Raw genomic sequence first — 20323 nt, forward strand, 5'->3', positions numbered from 1 at the left:
CACTTGGCTCATACGTACTGACCTACAGATGTAGTCAGCTCTGCAGCTCCTCATCTGCGTCAGACAGCTGGGTTTTTCTGGCATCTCGTACGAGCAGCCAGGGACGATGGTCTGGCGTCGTCTCTCTGAGCACGCCATATCGCTGCAGGGACAGAAGAGCAGCTCATGCGTGTATTCAGGGGGCACGCGGTCAAAAAATCGGCGCAGGGCCTTGTTGCAGCGGGATCGGTTGCACAGGCCCGATTTGCCTGAAGGCTTGATACACGCTGACACATATTCAGTGCGCAGCCTCTGGCACAGGTCGTCCACGTTGCAGGCTTTGGCCGCATCCAGGCACCGGTTTGCCGTCGAAAGGCCAAGATCAGAGTCTGCAAGGGGTTAGAGAGGGAGCAGGGGGCAGTTATGAACTTTGTGTGGTGATCAGCGGTAAGATTAAATTACTCATAACCTTTGCTCTTGCCAATATACTGTGTTGACACAAAACTCAGGCACTAAGGTTTAGGGTCTCGCTACATTCTTGGAAGAGGAAAAAAAATAGAAATAGAGGAGGTTTGCCACATCTCAGTTGAGAATTGGAAAGAAGTTAAGGTCAGTAAAACCCGAGGGAAATGAAAATAATAATAAAAATCAATCATCCACTCTTGTCTCTGCCCGCCTTGCTCTTTCATTACATGCTTTTTTCACAATCCGTTAGCAGACTGGATTTTTTTGCCCTGAAAAAACACAGACAAAGCCTATCTGCATCAGTCAAAGGAAGCGGCTTTGTTGGTGTTTGCAGAACTTGGAGAAACACGACTGTGAAATACGTTTCCTTGTGGGGTTGAATAAAAGGGAGGAGGATCATTTTAAGAGATAATGCAGCAAAAGGAAATTTAAAAAATTAAATAAATAAATACATGAATAACTAAACAAACAAAAAAAAAACAACAACAAATACAGTACATATTTGAGCTGGCCGGCCTTGTCCCATCCCAGCGGTGGCCTGTGTTTAATTTTGCGCTTAAATGAAACTGTAAAAGATCTCTGAACACTAGCTGAGCTAACCGAGCAAAAAAAGTACTCAAAATGTCTAAGATTGTGCATTCAATCTGCATCTTTGAAGATTTTCCAGAAAGGTGTCAGATATAAAATATATTTACACTCAGATATTCATTCTCTATTCCCTCAGTTCTAGTCTCTAGAAACATCATATACATAAATAGTTCAATCCAAACCAGCAGTTTATTGAAACTTCAAGGAATCTATTATAGCGCTATTAGTCCTCCTCATCAGCACAGCAGTGTATGAAGATGCCTTCACACTTCCACCACATTTGATGTTTGAATTGGTTTTTCATGTGAAGTTAGTTTAAGGTTGTAATTTCACTTTGCTTGTCATTTGCAAAGAATCATATCATCATGCAAAATACAAGGAAGAAACAGTATTTTAATACGTTTGCATATAATAATTGTCTTTCCACAAAGTAACAGTAAAACTTGCCCTGACACATATTTCTAACCAATTATGATCTTTTCACTGACTCCTTAAATGTTGTGGTCTTTAATTTATTTATTGCAGTAATATTTAGTCCCTTAAGTGTCTTAAAAGCGTTATCTTATAAAAATACTGACAAATAAGTCAGAACAATTTAAAGTAAGTGTGTGTGTATTTGCGTGAGTGTGTTAACAATGTGTTGAATGATCAAAATTGGACAAAAGGAGCTGCTTCATTTCCTAGACAAATCACAGGTTTATATGAGTTCTAATTAGTTTCTATAGTAACAGCTCGCTCAAAAGAGCTTGTAGTGTGTACGTTTTACATCATTTACGCCTAACAAACATAATAAACAAACTCTACCTTATTTTATTCTACTCTACTCAACTCCACTATGTTTTTCTCTTCTCTTCTCTTCTCTTCTCTTCTCTACTATGTTCTTCTCTTCTATACTCTACACTTTTCTTCTCTTCTCTACTCTTTTCTTCTCTTATCTACTTGTACTCTTTTCTTCTCTACTCTACTATGTTCTTCTCCTCTCTACTCTACTCTTTTCTTCTCTAATCTACTCTTTTCTTCTCTTCCCCATTCTCCTCTCCTCTACCTTACTCTATTCTACTCTACTCAACTCCTTTATATCCTTCTCTTCTCTTCTCTTCTCTTCTCTTCTCTTCTCTTCTCTACTATGTTCTTCTCTTCTCTACTCTTTTCTTCTCTTCTCTACTCTTTTCTTCTCTTCTCTTCTCTACTCTACTCTTTTCTTCTCTAATCTACTCTTTTCTTCTCTTCTCCATTCTCCTCTCCTCTACCTTACTCTATTCTACTCTACTCAACTCCTTTATATCCTTCTCTTCTCTTCTCTTCTTTTCTCTTCTCTTCTCTACCCTACTCTGCAAGTTTCTCTAACAGTAACAGTCAGTACATTCTACAACACAAAAGGACGGAGGACTTTCAGGTTTTTCATTAAAATGACAAACTGGACTTTTTTAAATCATATTACATAAGTGATAATGGAACTACCTACTGTACATGTTCCACATGTACACACACACACCACACATCCATCCATCCATCCACCCAGACTTCCCTCTCCCCAGACACTTCCTCCAGCTCTTCCAGGGGAATACCGAGGCTTTCCCATGCCAGCCGAGAGACATAGTCCCTCCAGCGTGTCCTAGGTCTTCCCCGGGGCCTCCTCCACACAACTTAATTTAAATCTTTTTATGCAAAAATTTAATTCAAAATAAATATGATTTCAAAATGATTGTTTAAATAAAACTCTCCTATGTAAATGTAATACCTGCCCTTCCATTGTACCTACACACAGTATTTAACACAAACAAATCATAAACTTCAGCATCAATACATAAACCACAATTACACATTTATATAAAGAAATAAACCAAAAAAGCCAATGTGAACTGGCATCAATCAAAATTTCTTGCATTAGTGAGATATTCACTAATTAAAAATTCACTAAAGCAAAATTCAGAATCATAGTTGACAAGTACCAATATTTATACATTTTACACTGGGAGATCAGCCTTCAGCAAGTTATCACCAATTGTAAACATGTACTTTTTTTTTTTTGCTAATTTATGTAGCCGTGTATTGACTAAACATCAGTCAATGTAGTTTTAACACAAAACAGCTAAAATGTGTGTTACTTTTATAAACTTCTCTATACTCACTTGCTTCATATATGGAAAAGTGGTTCTACAAAATGGTTCTTAATATAGAAACATTTTAAAGTGTTAACTGAGAGCAAAATTTCCTCCTCTTGTTAATATTGACTTACTCTAATTTAATAAACTATTCAATCTTTTCATCCATTAATATTCAAAGTCATTTTAAAACATTTTGCAGTCTTATTTACGTAGACATTCCAAAAAGAAATGGCACTGATTTCACTGTACGCACACTTTGAATTATAGGACCATTTTTAGGGAAAAGGGTTCTATTTGCCGAGCGCAGAACCCCAGGTAGCTCTTTGTTTTCCAGAAACCTTTTCAGACCTTACTAATTTGTCTATTGTCCACTACCACCGTCCACGAGTGCTTTTCAGACAGCCAAACTTGGTGAATGCCTCCAAATAGAGACTTGAATTGTCTTTATACTGTTGGAAAAAAATCAATGAATGAAATCTCATCTTACTCTTCATACCTAGTGAAATGTGTGTTTAGATCTGTATGCAAGACAGCTCCTTATTAGGTGTTAAAATACTCGCTTGCTTTCAGATCAATTGAGCTGTTAAGTACAATTGTAAACCAAGATTACATCTCTCAGCGGGTTGCTTGTAGGTACATATCAACACCCTAGATCTCAGCTCTCAGCAACTTGGCTAATTAATAACAATAATTGAGGTCTTGTCAGCTCTTATAAAAGCATCTGAGACACTAATCATGGGTGATTTGGTTCCAGACAGGCTTTGTTGTTATGCTGGATTTGTGAAGTCTGGCTGTGACAGGACTTATGGGTTACACAGAAGAAGCTTTTGTGATTTTGTGCATCTGAATAACCTTAATTGCTTGATTTGCTGATATGGTTGGTGTTTGAAACAGTTTGGTTGCTTTGGCTCATTGCTGGATTTAGGGCGTGTTACGTGCAAAAATTTACAATTAAACTTTAGGTACAAAATTGCATTCAGTGCTAATGTTTGAGCAGGAATTGATTACATCGGGACAACATTGTTTTAATTCACATGTCTCAGAAAAAAATCTTAAACATAATTTACAATCAATCAGGATCAGGTAGTTGTGGGGGATAAAAATGTTAAATAAATACATTAACATGATTCTGCATCAACCCAAGATATATCAGACACGTTAACCCATAATTCCTCTTGCTAACCAAACATGCTGCACAACGCGCTACATAATGTAGTTCCCACCATGCATTGCTATACAGGTCGGTTCTATTGTCGGTTCTACGGTCAGTTCTACGGTCGGATTAATTTCTCACCACAGGTGAACCTCTCTAGAGATCTGAATATGGTTGCCATGTTCATATAACTCTAAACAAAATGAACAAAGAATGAATTCTGAAGATTCAGGTGTAAAAATGACTCATTTTTTAAATCTGTAGCTAATATATGTTGAAATCTGTAAAAGCTAAAAAAAAAAAAAAATAAATAAAAATAAAAATATTCCAAATTTAACAACATTACTAGCATTAAAATCATCGATTATTAAAAGAAGTGTGGGTTGATTTGATATCTTATTAAAAAAGGGACATTATGAAGTATTTACTACAAGAAAATGTGAAATGGCGACACGTTACCCTGTATCGTGTTTATAGACATATAAATCCATAATACTTGCCACTTAGATGTCTATTTGCTCTAAAGACAGAAGTTCACAAATGTTCACAAATGTAGTGTAACTTCAAATACTTCTGTCACGTATTGCATCCTTTCACCTTCAGTGATTTTTTTTTTGTGTGTAAGTTTAATTTTCTCCTTTGAGCTAATCTCTCCTTTCCACTCCTCAGGTGTCTCTCAAATTGCTGAAGCAATAGGACAAATATAGTAAATGGTAGAACTGAACATACATGTGCACCTTTGAATAGATAGAGGTGAGTTTGAAGAGATTATGTGATTAAAATCTAAAAACTTTAGATTTTAACAACAAAAATAGGGTAAAGGTAAAAAATATTCTAACATTTAGCCAGCCAGCTGTCTACCTACAAAGGAAAACGAAAATAAATGTCCAAGACTACAAAGAATATTACAACATCAACTGAAAATACAAGCTTCATACTTTTACTCTGTAAAAGCAGTACCACTTGGAAAACACATCTTTTCTGCCAAGCTTCAATCATTTCCTGAGTTCTTTTGCCTGGCTGCAATTATACGTCTGAAAATGATCTCCACATTCTGATGGTAGTTAATGTGTCAATCTGATTTTAGAACTCTGATTTTTATCACTTCCCACACACATTCTTATAGGGCTTTACATTTGAGTAATTGCAGATTTTGACACGTCAAACCCATTTCTGTTGTAACCCTGAGCAAGTTGATCTCCATTCTGCCTTATGTGTAGGTTAGAGTGAGTAAAGCTGTTCTGCCAAATGAATATATGTAAATTCTACAGCTAGCAATTACCTGGTTCATCTGTTTTCATACACAGAGAGTGAAGGACTGGCTGTGGTCTCAGTTCTCTCGAAGCTGTCTTTGCGATAATGCTAGCCTATTTTCTATTCTTTTTTTCCCATGCATTCAACACCTCACAGAATTCTGCACTTACTGTGAAGGTTGCTGTCATCCAGATGTATTTATACTTATACTTATTTACCAAGTATTTATCTTTGCAAACATCTTTCTAAATATCTTCACCCTTTTTTGTTTACCGATCCAAATTTAAGGCCGGGAAACAAGTCAATACTTATTTTCTTCTCTCATGCTGTGCTTTTTGCACTGGCATAAATAATACACAAGAAACCTGACCTTAACAAGATGTGAATAGGATACAAATAAGAATAGAAATAAATGTAAATTTGTTTGCATTTAAAGAAATGGAATTGCTTTTCCTCTTCTCCTTAGTCAATGGAGGTTAAACATATATATTCTCATTGTGAAATATAAGCTTACCTGCTGTAATGGAGGCTAGACGCACGTAGTCATACCCTTTCTCCACTGTCTCGTATGGATAGCTCTCCACCAGGTTGAGCCCTGAAAGAGACATGATAGCACTCGATAGCTAAGAACCCTTCAGGAAAATGTAACAGTTTAACCCCTTAAACTCCTTGTATGGGTCAGCAAGCCTAGATTTCTATACCATGCTCTCACAAATACATCCCTATCCTACTCATTTTACTGTAGCTACTGAATAATTCATAGGATTTACTGAATAAAATGCTTGACAGTGAATAACTGAATAATAAAAAAGAATATGGCAATGATGTAGGCTTATATACCAAAGAAATGTAGTTGACATCTCCAGACTGGTAAATACTTTGACTCTGTAAATAATATTGACTCTGAGATAAATTATCTCAGAATACACTTTTTCTGAGTTATCATGAGTAACATGTTTAATGCAACTCTAACTGTTTGTCCAACAAGTTCTCCTGAGAAGTTTGGAAATGGTCAGGTGCATTCAAGTCACTTTGATCAGCAAGATAGAGATGAATTGATTGCATATATTTGCAATAATTGACCGCAAAAAAGAAATACAGCAAAGCTTTTAGCTTTACATCTAGAAAATAAATAACAATCATAAAGTGAAATAATGAATGAGTTTTACTTTATGTTTTCAATCAATACCTGATACAACTAATTTGCTTTTATTTCCACTTGCTGCATAAACCAAACACGTTCAATTTCAACACCAGATGTTTCATCAAATGATTCCACTATGTTTTGTTACTGACTCGCTACCAAGTCAGAAACCTGAAGATCAGAGAAAACCCTGATTTTCCCACTCACAATTACAACATTATGGTGGTGTTCAAGTGAGTTCAGCTCTTAACACCATCTTCCAGACATTGATTGAAGCATAATAACCCTGTTTTGTTGGCAGTTTGTTACAAAATTAAATATATCATGTTTTATCAGTGAAATGTTTTAACTCCTTTCAGCAATGTTATGTCAGCAATAAATTAACCTTTTTTAACCCTTGTATGTTGTTCGTATTTTTGTTACTCAGCCAGTGTTGGTGGGTCTGGTGGACCCGCTGCATTTTTGGGTTTTTAATTCAACACAATCAAAAATTTTATGTTAAAATTACAGATGTTTACTTCATCCCAATTACAAGCAATATAAACAGCATATATGGTTAATATTTACCCTTTACCTTTATTACATCACATTTTTTAATTAAAGTGCTACTTGTTTTTTGTTGTTTTTTAATAAAATGTAATAAAAAAAAGAAAATCAAATTTAATCAAGTTATGAGTGGGAAAAAATCAACAAATTTAAAAGGAAGCAAAGTTTTTCAAAACTATTGATGTTTATGAATATGGGTCCCACAGACCTGAACAACATACAAGGATTAATGCAATATCCACAGCAGAGACTCTACTTATTACTCTACTTTCACTAATCATGTTAGTGGATATACAGTGTTTTACATGAGTGTAGCTAAAAAAAAGAAAATTTATATTTTAACCTTTCGTTTTTTTTTCTTTCAAATGCTGATTTCCTGAAAGACTGATTTGCTTTGGCCCAGCTCCTAATCTACTTACATTGCTGTATATTTTATCATTATTAATTACTATATTAACAGCACCAACTAATCACTGTACAAAGACTTAACATTAAAAAAATTAGACTTTAAAAGGTATTTTAAAAAATTCTAACCTTTGTAGATTTTCATATGAGCGGAATTTACAAGTAAAACATGCCTAATAATGTCCAATATCCACTTTTTAATTGCACCGAAGTGTGAAGAAATTATTATTTTTTTCACTTTTTTTAATACTTTCAACTTTCACTCAAGCACTACCTAGCACTATCATATTTTAATTAAGTAACATTTTGATTTTAATTTAATTTAATTAACCCTGCCATGTCACTATTAACCCCTATGAGTTTTTAAAGCCCTGCCTCCCTGGGAAATCCTTTAATGAGTTAAGATCTAGAGATGGATAAGAAAATAATTAGCAATCAATTACCCATATGTTAGCAGAGATACTATTTTTGGAATAAAGATGACGATCTCGTTTGGGTCATGTATGCCTTTACACTGGCAGTTTAGTCTAAAACAGAGAAGAGTTCTCATGAAAAAATGATAATGTGTAAGCTGTCATGTGGACCAGAAAGTGCACCATGGTACTAAAATTGAGACCACCTGTAGAAGTCTTGTGGTTTCGGATGCACTGGATATGTGTCACGGTTCCTGTGAACATGAACACAACTCGTACTCTGGTCTGCAATTGTTCAGGAACTAAAGTAGCCTGCATGTGTGGTTTATTCCATGATGACACCATTAGTTTCCACTATTCGGCTTTAAAAGCATTAGAGAGATCAGACACTGATGTTGGGTGAGGAGGTCTGAGGAGCATTCAGTGTTCCAGTTCATTTTAAAGGTGTTCAATGGGGTTAAGTGAGAGCCAGGGTTCTGCGCAGAACACTCCAGTTATTTCACAGGAACCTTGTCGTGGAGCTCATTTTTTGCATCATGTTGGTTTGAGAGTCTTAGCTCCAATGAAGGGACAATGTTAAAAAAATCTATTTATAAATCCTATACATTTTTTTTCTAATTAAAACAGAAATGTGTGCAGGAAATATGGCACCATTGTGATTCCTAGCTAGAAACACTAGAAAAATAGAGTATTCATGCTTGAGTTCAATTTTATATGTGTTGTTTATGTTATTATGTGTTTTATATTGATTTGTTAAGATCAATATACAGGAAGATGCTTTTCACACTGGTCACGTTTGCTGCAATCCAGATCTGAGTGTGATTGTTCACAGCGCCGTGCAGCATTGGTCAGGTTTCAAACTCACTTGATTCTATCGAACCCTCGTGCTTTTGCGTTCATCTTACATCATCAAAAACGCACATGGGGAACACAACCATATCGACTCACCACATTTAAAAAAAAAATTATTCATTTGGAGTTATTATCATGCGCAGTTAGGCACCTCACCACCTCTGAGTCAGACAATGTTCCCCTGCCAATCATTCTACACGTGTGCTGTGGAAACTAATGATGTTGTCATCGGCTAAAACACACGTGCGGGTTACTTTACTTTCCGAGCAATTGCAGACCAAAGCGTGAGTTGCCTTGACATTCATGTGGATCGCTCCACAGATTAAGTGCAAACAAACTCACATCACCTCCTACAGGTAAGTTTGGGGTTCAGTACCAAATAGTCCACATGACAGCTTTCAGATTAACAATATTTTTTGCCTTGTTTTAGCCTGTGTGAAAGCCCACTGTGTTATATATCATTCTGCCCAATGTGCTACAGTGTTTACAGTAAATCAGTAGCATTTTTTTAACCACTGTAGTAATTATTGCCAATAAACAGCATCTCACCATGTATGCCAGACTGGTAGAGACTCCAGTATATACTCAGGCAGTTCTTCTCTCTCTTCATGCCACGTCGACACTGACAGCCATGCAGTGGGCTGGACAGCAAAGCCGACACGGCATTGGCACACTGGCTGCGTGCACCAGGGCCCAGCTTCATGCTGCCGTCTCCAGCCACACACTGCCGCAGGGTCCGGAGGCGGGGACTACATGTCTCATCGCTGGAGCATGAGTCTCCAGCCAAAAGGCAGTCTCTTCCTACACATAAAACCACCTGCAAGGCTGTAACATACAGACACACAACAGCATCAGTACAGAAGTGTTTCAGATCTATGGAGCAGGAATGTGAGCAAGAAAGCTGAAGTTCAACCTCCTTTTTAGTTAGTGGACATGACATACAAAATTATGGGAACAATTTGTTTTTGTTTAATGTGGCAATACTAAAATAGTTCCTCCCTTTTGATTTATTTACCTGCCCCATCAATACTAATCCATCAATTAAAGCTAACACTGACCTACAACTACAAGATTATGTTATTCCTAAGTTATGGATATCCATCCATCCATCCTTCTATCCTTCTATCCATACATACATACATACATACATACATACATCTTTCCATCCATAAATCCATACATGCATGCATACATCTTTCAATCCATCTATCCATCCATACATCCATCCATCTATCCATCCAACCATCCATTCATAAATCCATACATACATACATACATACGTACGTACGTACATACATACATACATGCATACATCTTTTCACCCATTTATCCATCCATCCGTCCGTCCGTCCGCCTGTCCATACATCTATTTTTCCATCCATTTAACCATCCAGCCATCCATCCATCCATCCATACATACATACATACATACATACATACATATTTCCATCCATCCATCCATCCATCCATCCATCCATCCATACATACATACATACATCTTTACATCTATCCATCCATCTATCCTACAGGGCAGGGTCACATGGACTCTTGGGCCAGGACACTTGGGACACACAACAGGGTTCACCCTGTACAGGATGCGGTTGTCTATGGCAGGGCACAATCACACACAAACCTTTCCACACACTATGGAAATTTATAAATGGCCTACAAGACATATCTTGGGAAATGAAATCAGAATACCTGGAGGTAACCCTGAGGCATGGGGAAAACAGGCAAACTCCACAAACTCAGGACAAGAACTAAATTATGGATACTTAAATTTAATTGAATTTGTTTAATTTACAATCGTATGTATACTTTTTTATTGGGATGCTTTATGGAGAAATACTGCGAGCACATGTCATTGTGAACGAGAGGACAAAGATATTAAGGAAGCATAAACATTCACTACTGGCAAATTGATTATCATTATTATACATACTGCTCCTGGTCAGCTACCCCAGCCATTCATTGCATTTTTACAGGTGCACATAAATGAATCAAAACCTAGACAGAATTTATTCATTTGTGAACTCTAGAGTCTAAAATAAAGGGAGTTGTGTATTATCTTTCAGTGACCTCAATTTAGTATATCATGCTCACATTATTTACACATTCATTTTTAATACAGAGAGAGATTCCTTTATAATACAATAGCTAGTTATAGAGATTATTTGTTTTCCTCATCCTTCACAGATGGATGTGAGATGTGAATTCTTAAGCATATTTCCACATTTGCATGAGTAAAGTATGTCGCTTTCTGGCAATTTTTTTTTTTCCGTTTAATAAACCTCTTTGCAAAAGAGAACATGTCTTAATGCATTTTAATGATGCTAAATTCAACGTGTGAGACAACAGCTTCTTTCAGGAGCAAGACGGAAAATACTAAATAACTACAGGCAGGAAATCATTCAGCTCATAAATTTAATTGCATGGGAAAGGAACTCTGGGCTCTAAGTTCAAACTAAATGACAAAATGTGTGTTATTTTAAACATGTTAATACATGTGTGCGCTTCTGTACAGACAGATTTGTCTCGGCATATTTGTATCTTGAACAACAGCAAAAAATAAATAAAAAACGGTTTTATTCACTCTTCGCTGACAGCTCAATATTTTCAGACGTGACACATCTAGGGAGGCTCATAATCATATACATATATTGAGTAAAGTCACATAGGCTCTGTCTGGTGAGCCGGCGCCGTGTGCAGGCGTTTCTGCGGATACAGCACACGCTTAGCTAGCATGACTACCCACATGAGAATAAGTGAAGATGACAAGAGGCAAAATGGAACCTTGTATTGTGCTTGAGCACTGTTCTGCATCAGCAGCTGAACGGGATTAAGGCAGGGATAAATGCGTTTGATACAAAGCTGGCTAGCAAGACTTCGATCAAACAAAACACAATGAGACAATGCATTATTTAGATCCTTAAGCTTCCTTTTTCCCCCAGCTTCCACATAGAGGCATAGAAATAAGTTCAACCCCTTCTCTGGAGTTTTTATCCATTCATTTTTTCCATGCGGACTTCTGTTTATGTTAATTAATGAAAATGGACACATAAGGAAGACATGTAGCAGAATTTTAATAAGAAAGAAGCGGCTTTGTTTGGTAAGTGCTGCACAATGAGACCTTGGGTTTGGTTTCTTTAATGTGTGATTATGTTAATTAAGGCATTAATGAATATGGGTGTTTTCACAATTGGACCCATGCACAAGTCCACACCCTGGGCAGATTCTGGATTAATTGGACGAGTCTAAAATCACAGGTTAGCTTTCACTTAAAAGAATTGATTGCACAATTTCATTGCTTTGTAAAAGGCAGAAACATCAGTTTGGTTTTTTATTATTTTCTTTTCACTCAAGTGAGGAATAGGAACAGACCTTTTTTGATGCGTGGCAGCTCACTGTCCAGGAATCTGTGTAAACAATGAGTCATATAGCCTCATATCATTTCTCATGAGCCTCATGACTTTGTATATTTAATAGCAAATATTTGTTATTAAATGGTAGGTGAATTGACTTATTAAAACTTAAGAAAAGACCAAAATCTGTGCACCATATATTTATATTTCATGCTTAATAATAGGAAAAGTGTGAGTCTTTTATCTATAGTATATAGAAGGTTTATCCTCTAAGTGTATCTGCCTAATAAAGCATTCATTTAGAGTCCCATCAGGAGCTAAGAGCAACCGGTTAATAAGTTCCCCAAAGATTTAGTTTTCCTTATTTAATTCTGCTTCATTTTATTTGGACTATGGAAACAACAGTGATTAAATTGGAATAAAATAACGGAAATAAACACCAGAAAACACTTGGCAGACTGGAAAAATATGCTGTGTAATACAGTATATTGCAGTTTTTATATACCTAATATACTGTAATATATTCTAAAACAATACCGCTTATTGTAAGTTTCTCTACTTTATCTAATAACCTTTGTGAGTCAACTCCCTGATGCCTGGCCTGAAGTCAGCACTAGTCTGCATTGTGGACTGTCAGGACTTTCTCATGGCTCACTTGGACATCTCACATAAACAAGCTTGATATCAGGGGCCAGAGCATTGGATGGGGGTAATAGAGGATCGACAGCATTTGGCAGACACCCTTATCCAAAGTGACTTAGATTTATCTCATTTATTCAACTGAGCAGTTAAGCATTAAGGGTCTTGCTCAAGGGTCCAACAGTGGCAGATTGGCAGCTCTGGCATTTGAACTTACAAACTTAGTCCAACATCTTAACCACTGAGCTACCACTGCCCTTTAAGATGCTTTTCGGTAGAAATAAAATTTTGCAGGACTCCAAGATTTTACATCTGTAAAATTGAGAAAGGTTTTTTATTTGCCTTGCAGCTGTGCCTTCCCTTGTTGGCTATTCCCTTATCAGAAGAAAAAGTGGGTTGATCTTGCGCTCTGGTGCTGTCGCTCAAACTTGTGGTTGTGGAGAAGGAAGGAGTTATGGACTACAAAACATGAAAATCTGATTATCAAAAAAGAAAGGAGTTGAGAGAAAGAGGGGGGAAGAAAGCTGCAGGAGGGCAGATGACTTCATCCTTTTTTTTTCCAGATGAAATGTGAGCCTTTGTTTCCCTTTGTGAGGGAAAAATACAACTTTTCTCATCCCTTTTTAGTGTGTTAATATTTTGTTTTTGACCTGAATATAGTCTCTGTGGAAAAAATTATAATAATTAAAAAAGTTGCAAATCACAATGAAATTTAATAATACACACTTTATAATATAGCATTTAGACTCAAGCCTGGTGGGAGGGGTATGGAGGTGGGACGTGGGGGCTTGATTTAATGATTTAATGAGGGACCCACCCCTTGTTTCTGTGCCTGGGGCCAAACATTTGGTGCTACTCCAGGGATCAGAGGTCAGGGGACAAATCTGTCAATAAATAAACCAGACAAAAAGGCCAAGGCTTTCACACTTTGCTGTAGTCTGTTTTCTCTTTCACCAACAGAACCATGTCAATCCCAGACTTTCTACATGAGAGCGCTTTAAAATTTGCTCATGTTGTTGCAGCATAATTAAAAAGACCCAGCAATGGTTTTAGCTTAGTCATGAAAGCTGCCAGGCAAACGTTCTCTATTAGAAATGTGTCGGTCACAAACTACCGACTGTGAAGAAAATCCGAATCTGCAAAAAGTTAGAAATCTGTGATGGGATAATAGGTACAGTTTTATCCACTGTGTTGATATCTTAAACTTAAAGATTAAGATTAATCTTAAAATCAGTCAAGACACAAATACAAGTAATGCAAAAAGACTAGGAAAAGAGAAAGTTTTATTTCACTGGTGAGTGAATGCCAAGTCCTTTTTACAGGGTTTGCTCACTACAACACCAAGACATCCAAAATAATTTTTTTTCTCTTGAACATCTGGATGAGCAAGTATAAATTTACCCCTGCCTCTGATTAGGCAAACCTCTCACAAGGACAGATGGTCAGTCCTATGAATGAGAAGGCAGACTGAAACCTCAGCCCCATCTAAACTGCAATTTGTGTCAGTTTATGCTGCATTGGCAGGATCGAGAATGGACGCTGTACATCATGAATGCAAATGAAGTGCATGATTTGACATCCCCAATAAGTCTGTCTCAGTGTACCGGTGGGTTTAGCCAATTAGCCTTGTCAGTAATCAATGCCTTCTGAGCCTGGGCTAAATCCTTGCTTATCCTAGCACATAAATCAAGCACAGATTAGTTGATCAGTTACCCAGATGCATGGACTTAATAGCCCACTTTAGAAAGAATGAGACTGGATATGAAAGTTAATGAACTCCGCTAGGATGACACCAACAAAATGCCTTTAGACCACCATAGAAAAATATTCCTGCAAGGGAAATACAGTGATGTTGCTCTACAGTGATCTTTGGCAGATTTATTATCTTCAGCGAGTAGCTAATCTCATGTTTCTTATTTTAGTGCTTGCAAGACTTGATATACTGCTCCCTGCTTTATAATACTGGAACGAAGAGTTACACTTCCTTTCTAATCCAAATCCTGACCAGAATCCTTAAGTAGCGTGTGTGTGTGTGTGTGTGTGTGTGTGTGAGTGCGTGTGTGTGTGTTTGTGTGTGTGTGTGTGTGACAAATTTCTTTGAAAAAAATAAATAATCTTAGACAATAAGGAAGGAAAAATGCACTAAAAATGATTTAATGAAAATAAAATGTGTTTATTAAGTGCACTCTGGAATAAGTTGTATGGTCGGTGACAAAGATCAAGTTGACAGTAACAAGTTTTATAGCTTCAATTACTTTTCAATTTATAGTTGGAGAAAATAGACCAGACATGTGATCATCTTTAGGATATTTAATGTTAAGTGTGCTAGTTCTAGCACTCATTTCAAGTGTTCACTAATAAACATAGAAAAGACTGAAAATCACTGAACTGTAAACACCCTTAAGGTGATTAGACAAAACAACAAACCTTGTAGACAAAGCAACAAATTGTAGATCAGAGGGAGAAAAAAAAAACACTTTGTCAATAAAAGACCAAGTCAAGTGTGAAATAATTTATGTATGTTAAGACATTTCATGGTCAGATGAGTCAAGTTTTCTATTGTGTCATGTCAAAATTACGGCGATGCATCAGTGTTACGGTGCAATACTTGACACAATCTCATAGAACTGAAACATGGTTAGAAACCCCAGTGAAGTTCTTTGGCTTGTCCTTATAGAAGAACTTCTTTCTTCTCCTCAGATTTCCCATAGATTGCTGCTATAAGATGGATTTAAGTAGAGACTCTTCAGGAATTCAAGGTTAACCAGTTTTCTTCACTAGAACATTCAACATTGTAAAACATAACAGAATATCTATCTATCTATTAGAGATAGTTAGGAAGTAGGACCACTTCAGGGAGCCAAGAAAATTTAACTAGATCTAATAACCTTGAAGAACCTTTTTTTGAAAATAAGATAACACGAGCCATTCTAGAAATGTAAGAACCATAAACTAGCCTTTAAAGCTTCTTCTTCTATAAGTGAACAACCAAAATATCTCCTTGACCTTGACTTTAAATCACAAAAACGTTAAAAATAATTTATTTATTCAGTACTTTCACTTCTTCCCTAACAATTGAGATATTATATCTTTCCTACTTTGTTATCTAAGTCTTCATCTGTATTTTCTTTTTTTTTTGTCCTTTTTGTCTGCGTGTATTTTTGTTTCTGTTTGTTACTTTCGTTTGACTGCTGTTTGTTTATTGTCGTTTATTAGTGTTCTCTCTGTGGTCTATTGACATGGAATATAAAGTGTCCTTGATCTGTGGAAAGGTGCTATATAAATAAAACACTTTATAATTAAATTATTTCATGTATTTAAAAAAATGTAAAAGTTACAACTGAGAATTCTTCAGTATTTTCCTTTCAGTTTTCACACTTGGTCTCTGGGTTCATTCACGGCAGGGGCTCATGATAGCAGGTTTGTTTTCACAAATAGATTTCCTCTCGAACTGTGTATCGTTTGCATCATTCCATATGCCACAATTGTTCACACAGTTTTTCAATATAGGATGCACAAGATTTGGTTTTTCCTTTTTTGACAAGCTGTTCTTGTTTAAGATGAGTTTTAGAAACAAAGTCTGGTAGGAATTCAAAATTTTCATGATGTTCTTAGTGTCACACTGTGAAACGGCAACACACCCTTTCAAAGATTACAATTTCATATGAATCTCAATGACTCCAAAAACCATCTAGTAATTAAGGCAAAATTCTGAGTGTGAAGCTTGGTATTAATCCCACCATTGCCAGATCTGAACAACACTAACCAACCGTAGGCATCGTTTTCTCTGAGTGTGTTATGCTGTCTGAAAAAAAAAATCTGATTGGTCGGTTTCATGTGTCTCCGATGAAGCATGTGTTAGCCTTCACCCTCACCAGGTGGTATCCGTCATGTACTTGGCATGCAGTGCTGAGAGCGCATAGCTTCCACGACCGATGTGGACTGCAATGTTGTTCCGTGTTGAACCCCTGGCCACCATTTTCAAGAGGATCAGGAATTGACTATCTACTCCCAGAGTCAAAAAAAATGCTTTTACACTTCAATAAATGTACAGTACTGCGGGTCTGAAAAAAATGCTAGTGTAACAATGATTATACTAAGGATATATTTAGAGCAGTCTGGATCTTTAAGGAGAAAGCTAACACACTGGGAATTCACAGTATTAAAAAGTTAAAACTAGGTAGGTTTGGGTTGCAAGTTTCAGTATCATGCAAACCTCAGAGCATGTAGTAGGTCATTGGACACATCAAGGTTCCTAATGTGTCACGTCGATGTCCACGGAGCCACGTCAAATGTATTATGATGCAATCCTTTGACAAAATTCTTCCACAATCTCATAGAACTGAAACATTGTTATAAACCCCAGTAAAGCACTTTGGCTTGTCCTTATGAAGAACTTCTTTCTTCTCCTCAGATTTCCCATAGATCTTAGCTGCTATAAGATTGATTTAAGTAGAACTTCTTCTTGATGTCAAGGTTAATCAGTTTTCTTCACAAGAACATTCAACATTGTAAAACATAACAGAATTCGATCTATTCATGGGTAATGATTATATTAAAGTTTAAGCACTCTGGATCATCATTAAGGAGAAAACTAACACACTGGGAATTCAGAGTATTAAAAAGTTAAAACTAATGATAAGAGAATAATGTGTGTAGTACAGAGTGGGTTTGGGTTGCAAGTTTCAGTATCATGCAAACTTCAGAGCATGTACTGTAGTAGGCCAGTGGTTGAGATGCTGGACTATTGATTAGAACAATTGTTCCCATAACCACCAAGATTATATTGCTGGGACCAGGAGCAAGGCTCCTATCCCTCAACTGAGTATAATAAGGTTTAAGCCCTTTATTCATACTTAAATCAGGTGGAACCTTACAATGATAACAGTATACTGTTAGTTAAAGTGAGACACTTATCCAATGTCTTCAAATCTATGAGGACTAGATACATTAAATACAATAGACAGATTGAAGATAAAAGGACATTACAGGTGTTTTGTGTTACTTCTGAATGCTGACTTTTATTTTACCTATTCTGTCATGAGCCTAATGTCTGCATTCTGTCATGCATGTCTTTGATTCAGTCAGTCAAAAAAAAAAAATCAACCCTGAAGCTAAAAAAATGTAAGAGACATGCACCAGGTTCTGATATTACCATTAAATTAAAAGGAATCCAAAAACAAGTTGAAAACTTTCAAAAAGTGAAATGAAATTGTCACTTTCTGGGGAGCCTAGACACAATTAGTCATTTTGGCACAAAAACTACTTAAAGACTTCAAAGGCAAATAGATTGCTCTCGGAAATTTGACACAGAAAAACATTTCACTTTGTTTCTAAAATGTACTAATCCCAGTTCAAATAATCTCTATGTAAGACATCAAACACTTTTTTGTATACTACAGATATAGCCCAAAGCAAAGACAGGTTTGCTTGTACAATGTTTTGATAGAAAACTTATTTGCAAAAGTCACTTTCAGGGGAAATGTGTCCTTCTTTTCCTTTTCCTCAGTTTAAGGATGAAAAATAATGGATATTTTATCAGCTGTTCCACACACTGAGAAAGTTTAACTTTGTTTCCTCCCACTTGGCTTGCCCTCTGAGTTATCATTAAAATAATCAGCTTCCTCTTGCAACGTCTTTCGATGGGCTCCGATTCTGCATGCTTTTAGGTTTGTAACAGAAAAAAAATGAATTAATTAAATGCATATCCAGGCTCAGCGTCTTAAATAAATATTTCTAATGGAATGTATCTAATATACAAAAAAAATACCCAACCAAACCGGAAGTAGGCCAGTGTCAACAGTGCCCTATGAATGTTAAGCACAAAAAAAAATAAATAAAAAAAGAGCGAATGCAAAACTAATAATGTTTTTTTTTTCCCTTGTAGTGAAGCCAGGTGTTTTGTTAGAAGTGTGTTACACACACAGGAATGATTTCCTTCAAGAACAATGAAGCGGAAAACCAAGTCAAGTCTTCATTCCGAAACACTGGCTCCATTGTGAGTTAGGGTATCATTGGTAAACAATCCACAACGGTCATGAATTCTGCTGTCTAAAAGTATTAACTCACACAGCGTATGGATATCATCATAGCACGTCATCCTAAAGCATGGGTTAATGGATCTGCCGCTATGCAAAGGACATTCTGGCCTCTCTGAATCCACACAATCTGCTCACAAATTGCTGTTTACTCCTCGCAGATTGCTATTTATTGTGATTTATCAGTAAGCGTCACTAAAGGTAGAAGCATTTCGCGTCGATAATCTTTCAAGGAGGCATGCAGGCATGCAGCTCCCCATAACAAATGCACAACACGCTACACCCTGGGAGTGATGCAAAGACAAACATTTCGGTATGAAACACCGTCTGGCATGGCCTGTGATTTCCTTAAGGGCATTGTGAATCTGATAGGCTTCATGGCAGCTCAAAAGGGAAGCTTCAGTGCACATTTACAAATGCCTGCACATATTGCTTCATACTGTTGTTTGGGGAAGTGGCACAGGTGAAAGTAAACAACAGAATATATCACAACGATAGACAGTGTCTGAAAATGTGGTGCAAGTGTAGTGCAGGATGTGTTAAGTTTTCCAGTCTGTGAAGAGGATATACTTCGGTAATTCTGATGGATTTAAATCAGGGTTGAATTGACTGTAAAAACTGCAAAGATGAGAGTCTTCATAATTTACACATGCTTGCCACATGATAGGAAAAAAGCACACATATTTCATACAGTACATATCATTTTAATAAAAACTGTGTTATACCTTAATTCTATAATTATTATATAGTCATAAATTATATAGTACCAAAAATTATATAGTGCCAAACATTTCAGCCAATAATATAGTCAGATTTTTCTAATATTTCCTGTTATAAGATTTCAATAATGGTAAAAAGTATAATCCAATTTTAGCCATTGTTTTTTTAGACACTCTTTTATTTATTTTTTATTGATTTTTTTCTAATATTAAGTTTGAAATTATCTTATCTACTTGTTCTATTTTTAAGTACTTTTTTCTAGTATTTATTTCTAATAGTTTAATTTATTTTAAGAAACTTCAACAGTGGAAATAAATTTAAGAAAGACATATATATATATATATATATATATATATATATATATATATATATATATATATATATATAAATACAGACAGAGAGGATAATAATATACAGAATTATGAGAGAAACTTGAAAATATTTGACTAAATATATTATAATTTTGCTATCAGTTATTTTGCAATGTAACTGTTGCACGCATCCACAAGTGACACTTGATTTTTAGTAAATCACATGAACATCACAGGTATATAAAGTAATAACTATTCCAGAAAGATTTTTAAAAATCCCTGTAAGTCACTTTAAAGGTCTATATTTAATAGTTCTGCTTAACACTCAGTCAGTACTTGGTTTCAT

At 36.1% G+C, this 20323-nt stretch overlaps 1 protein-coding gene across 1 annotated transcript in view; it reads right to left on the bottom strand.

Moving 5' to 3' along the window:
- gfra4b (GDNF family receptor alpha 4b) overlaps positions 1–20323 on the bottom strand; it is a 69472-nt gene that overhangs the window by 10734 nt on the left and 38415 nt on the right. Inside the window, exons 2-4 of the mRNA XM_060886962.1 lie at positions 9457–9732; positions 6062–6142; positions 23–368 (exon numbers count right to left, since the gene is read on the bottom strand). Coding sequence (XP_060742945.1) covers positions 23–368; positions 6062–6142; positions 9457–9732 — 703 coding nt within the window. The remainder of the gene's footprint in view (positions 1–22; positions 369–6061; positions 6143–9456; positions 9733–20323) is intronic.

This window comes from Tachysurus vachellii, chromosome 14 (assembly GCF_030014155.1).
Source record: "Tachysurus vachellii isolate PV-2020 chromosome 14, HZAU_Pvac_v1, whole genome shotgun sequence".
NCBI classification, from domain to species: Eukaryota; Metazoa; Chordata; class Actinopteri; order Siluriformes; family Bagridae; genus Tachysurus; species Tachysurus vachellii.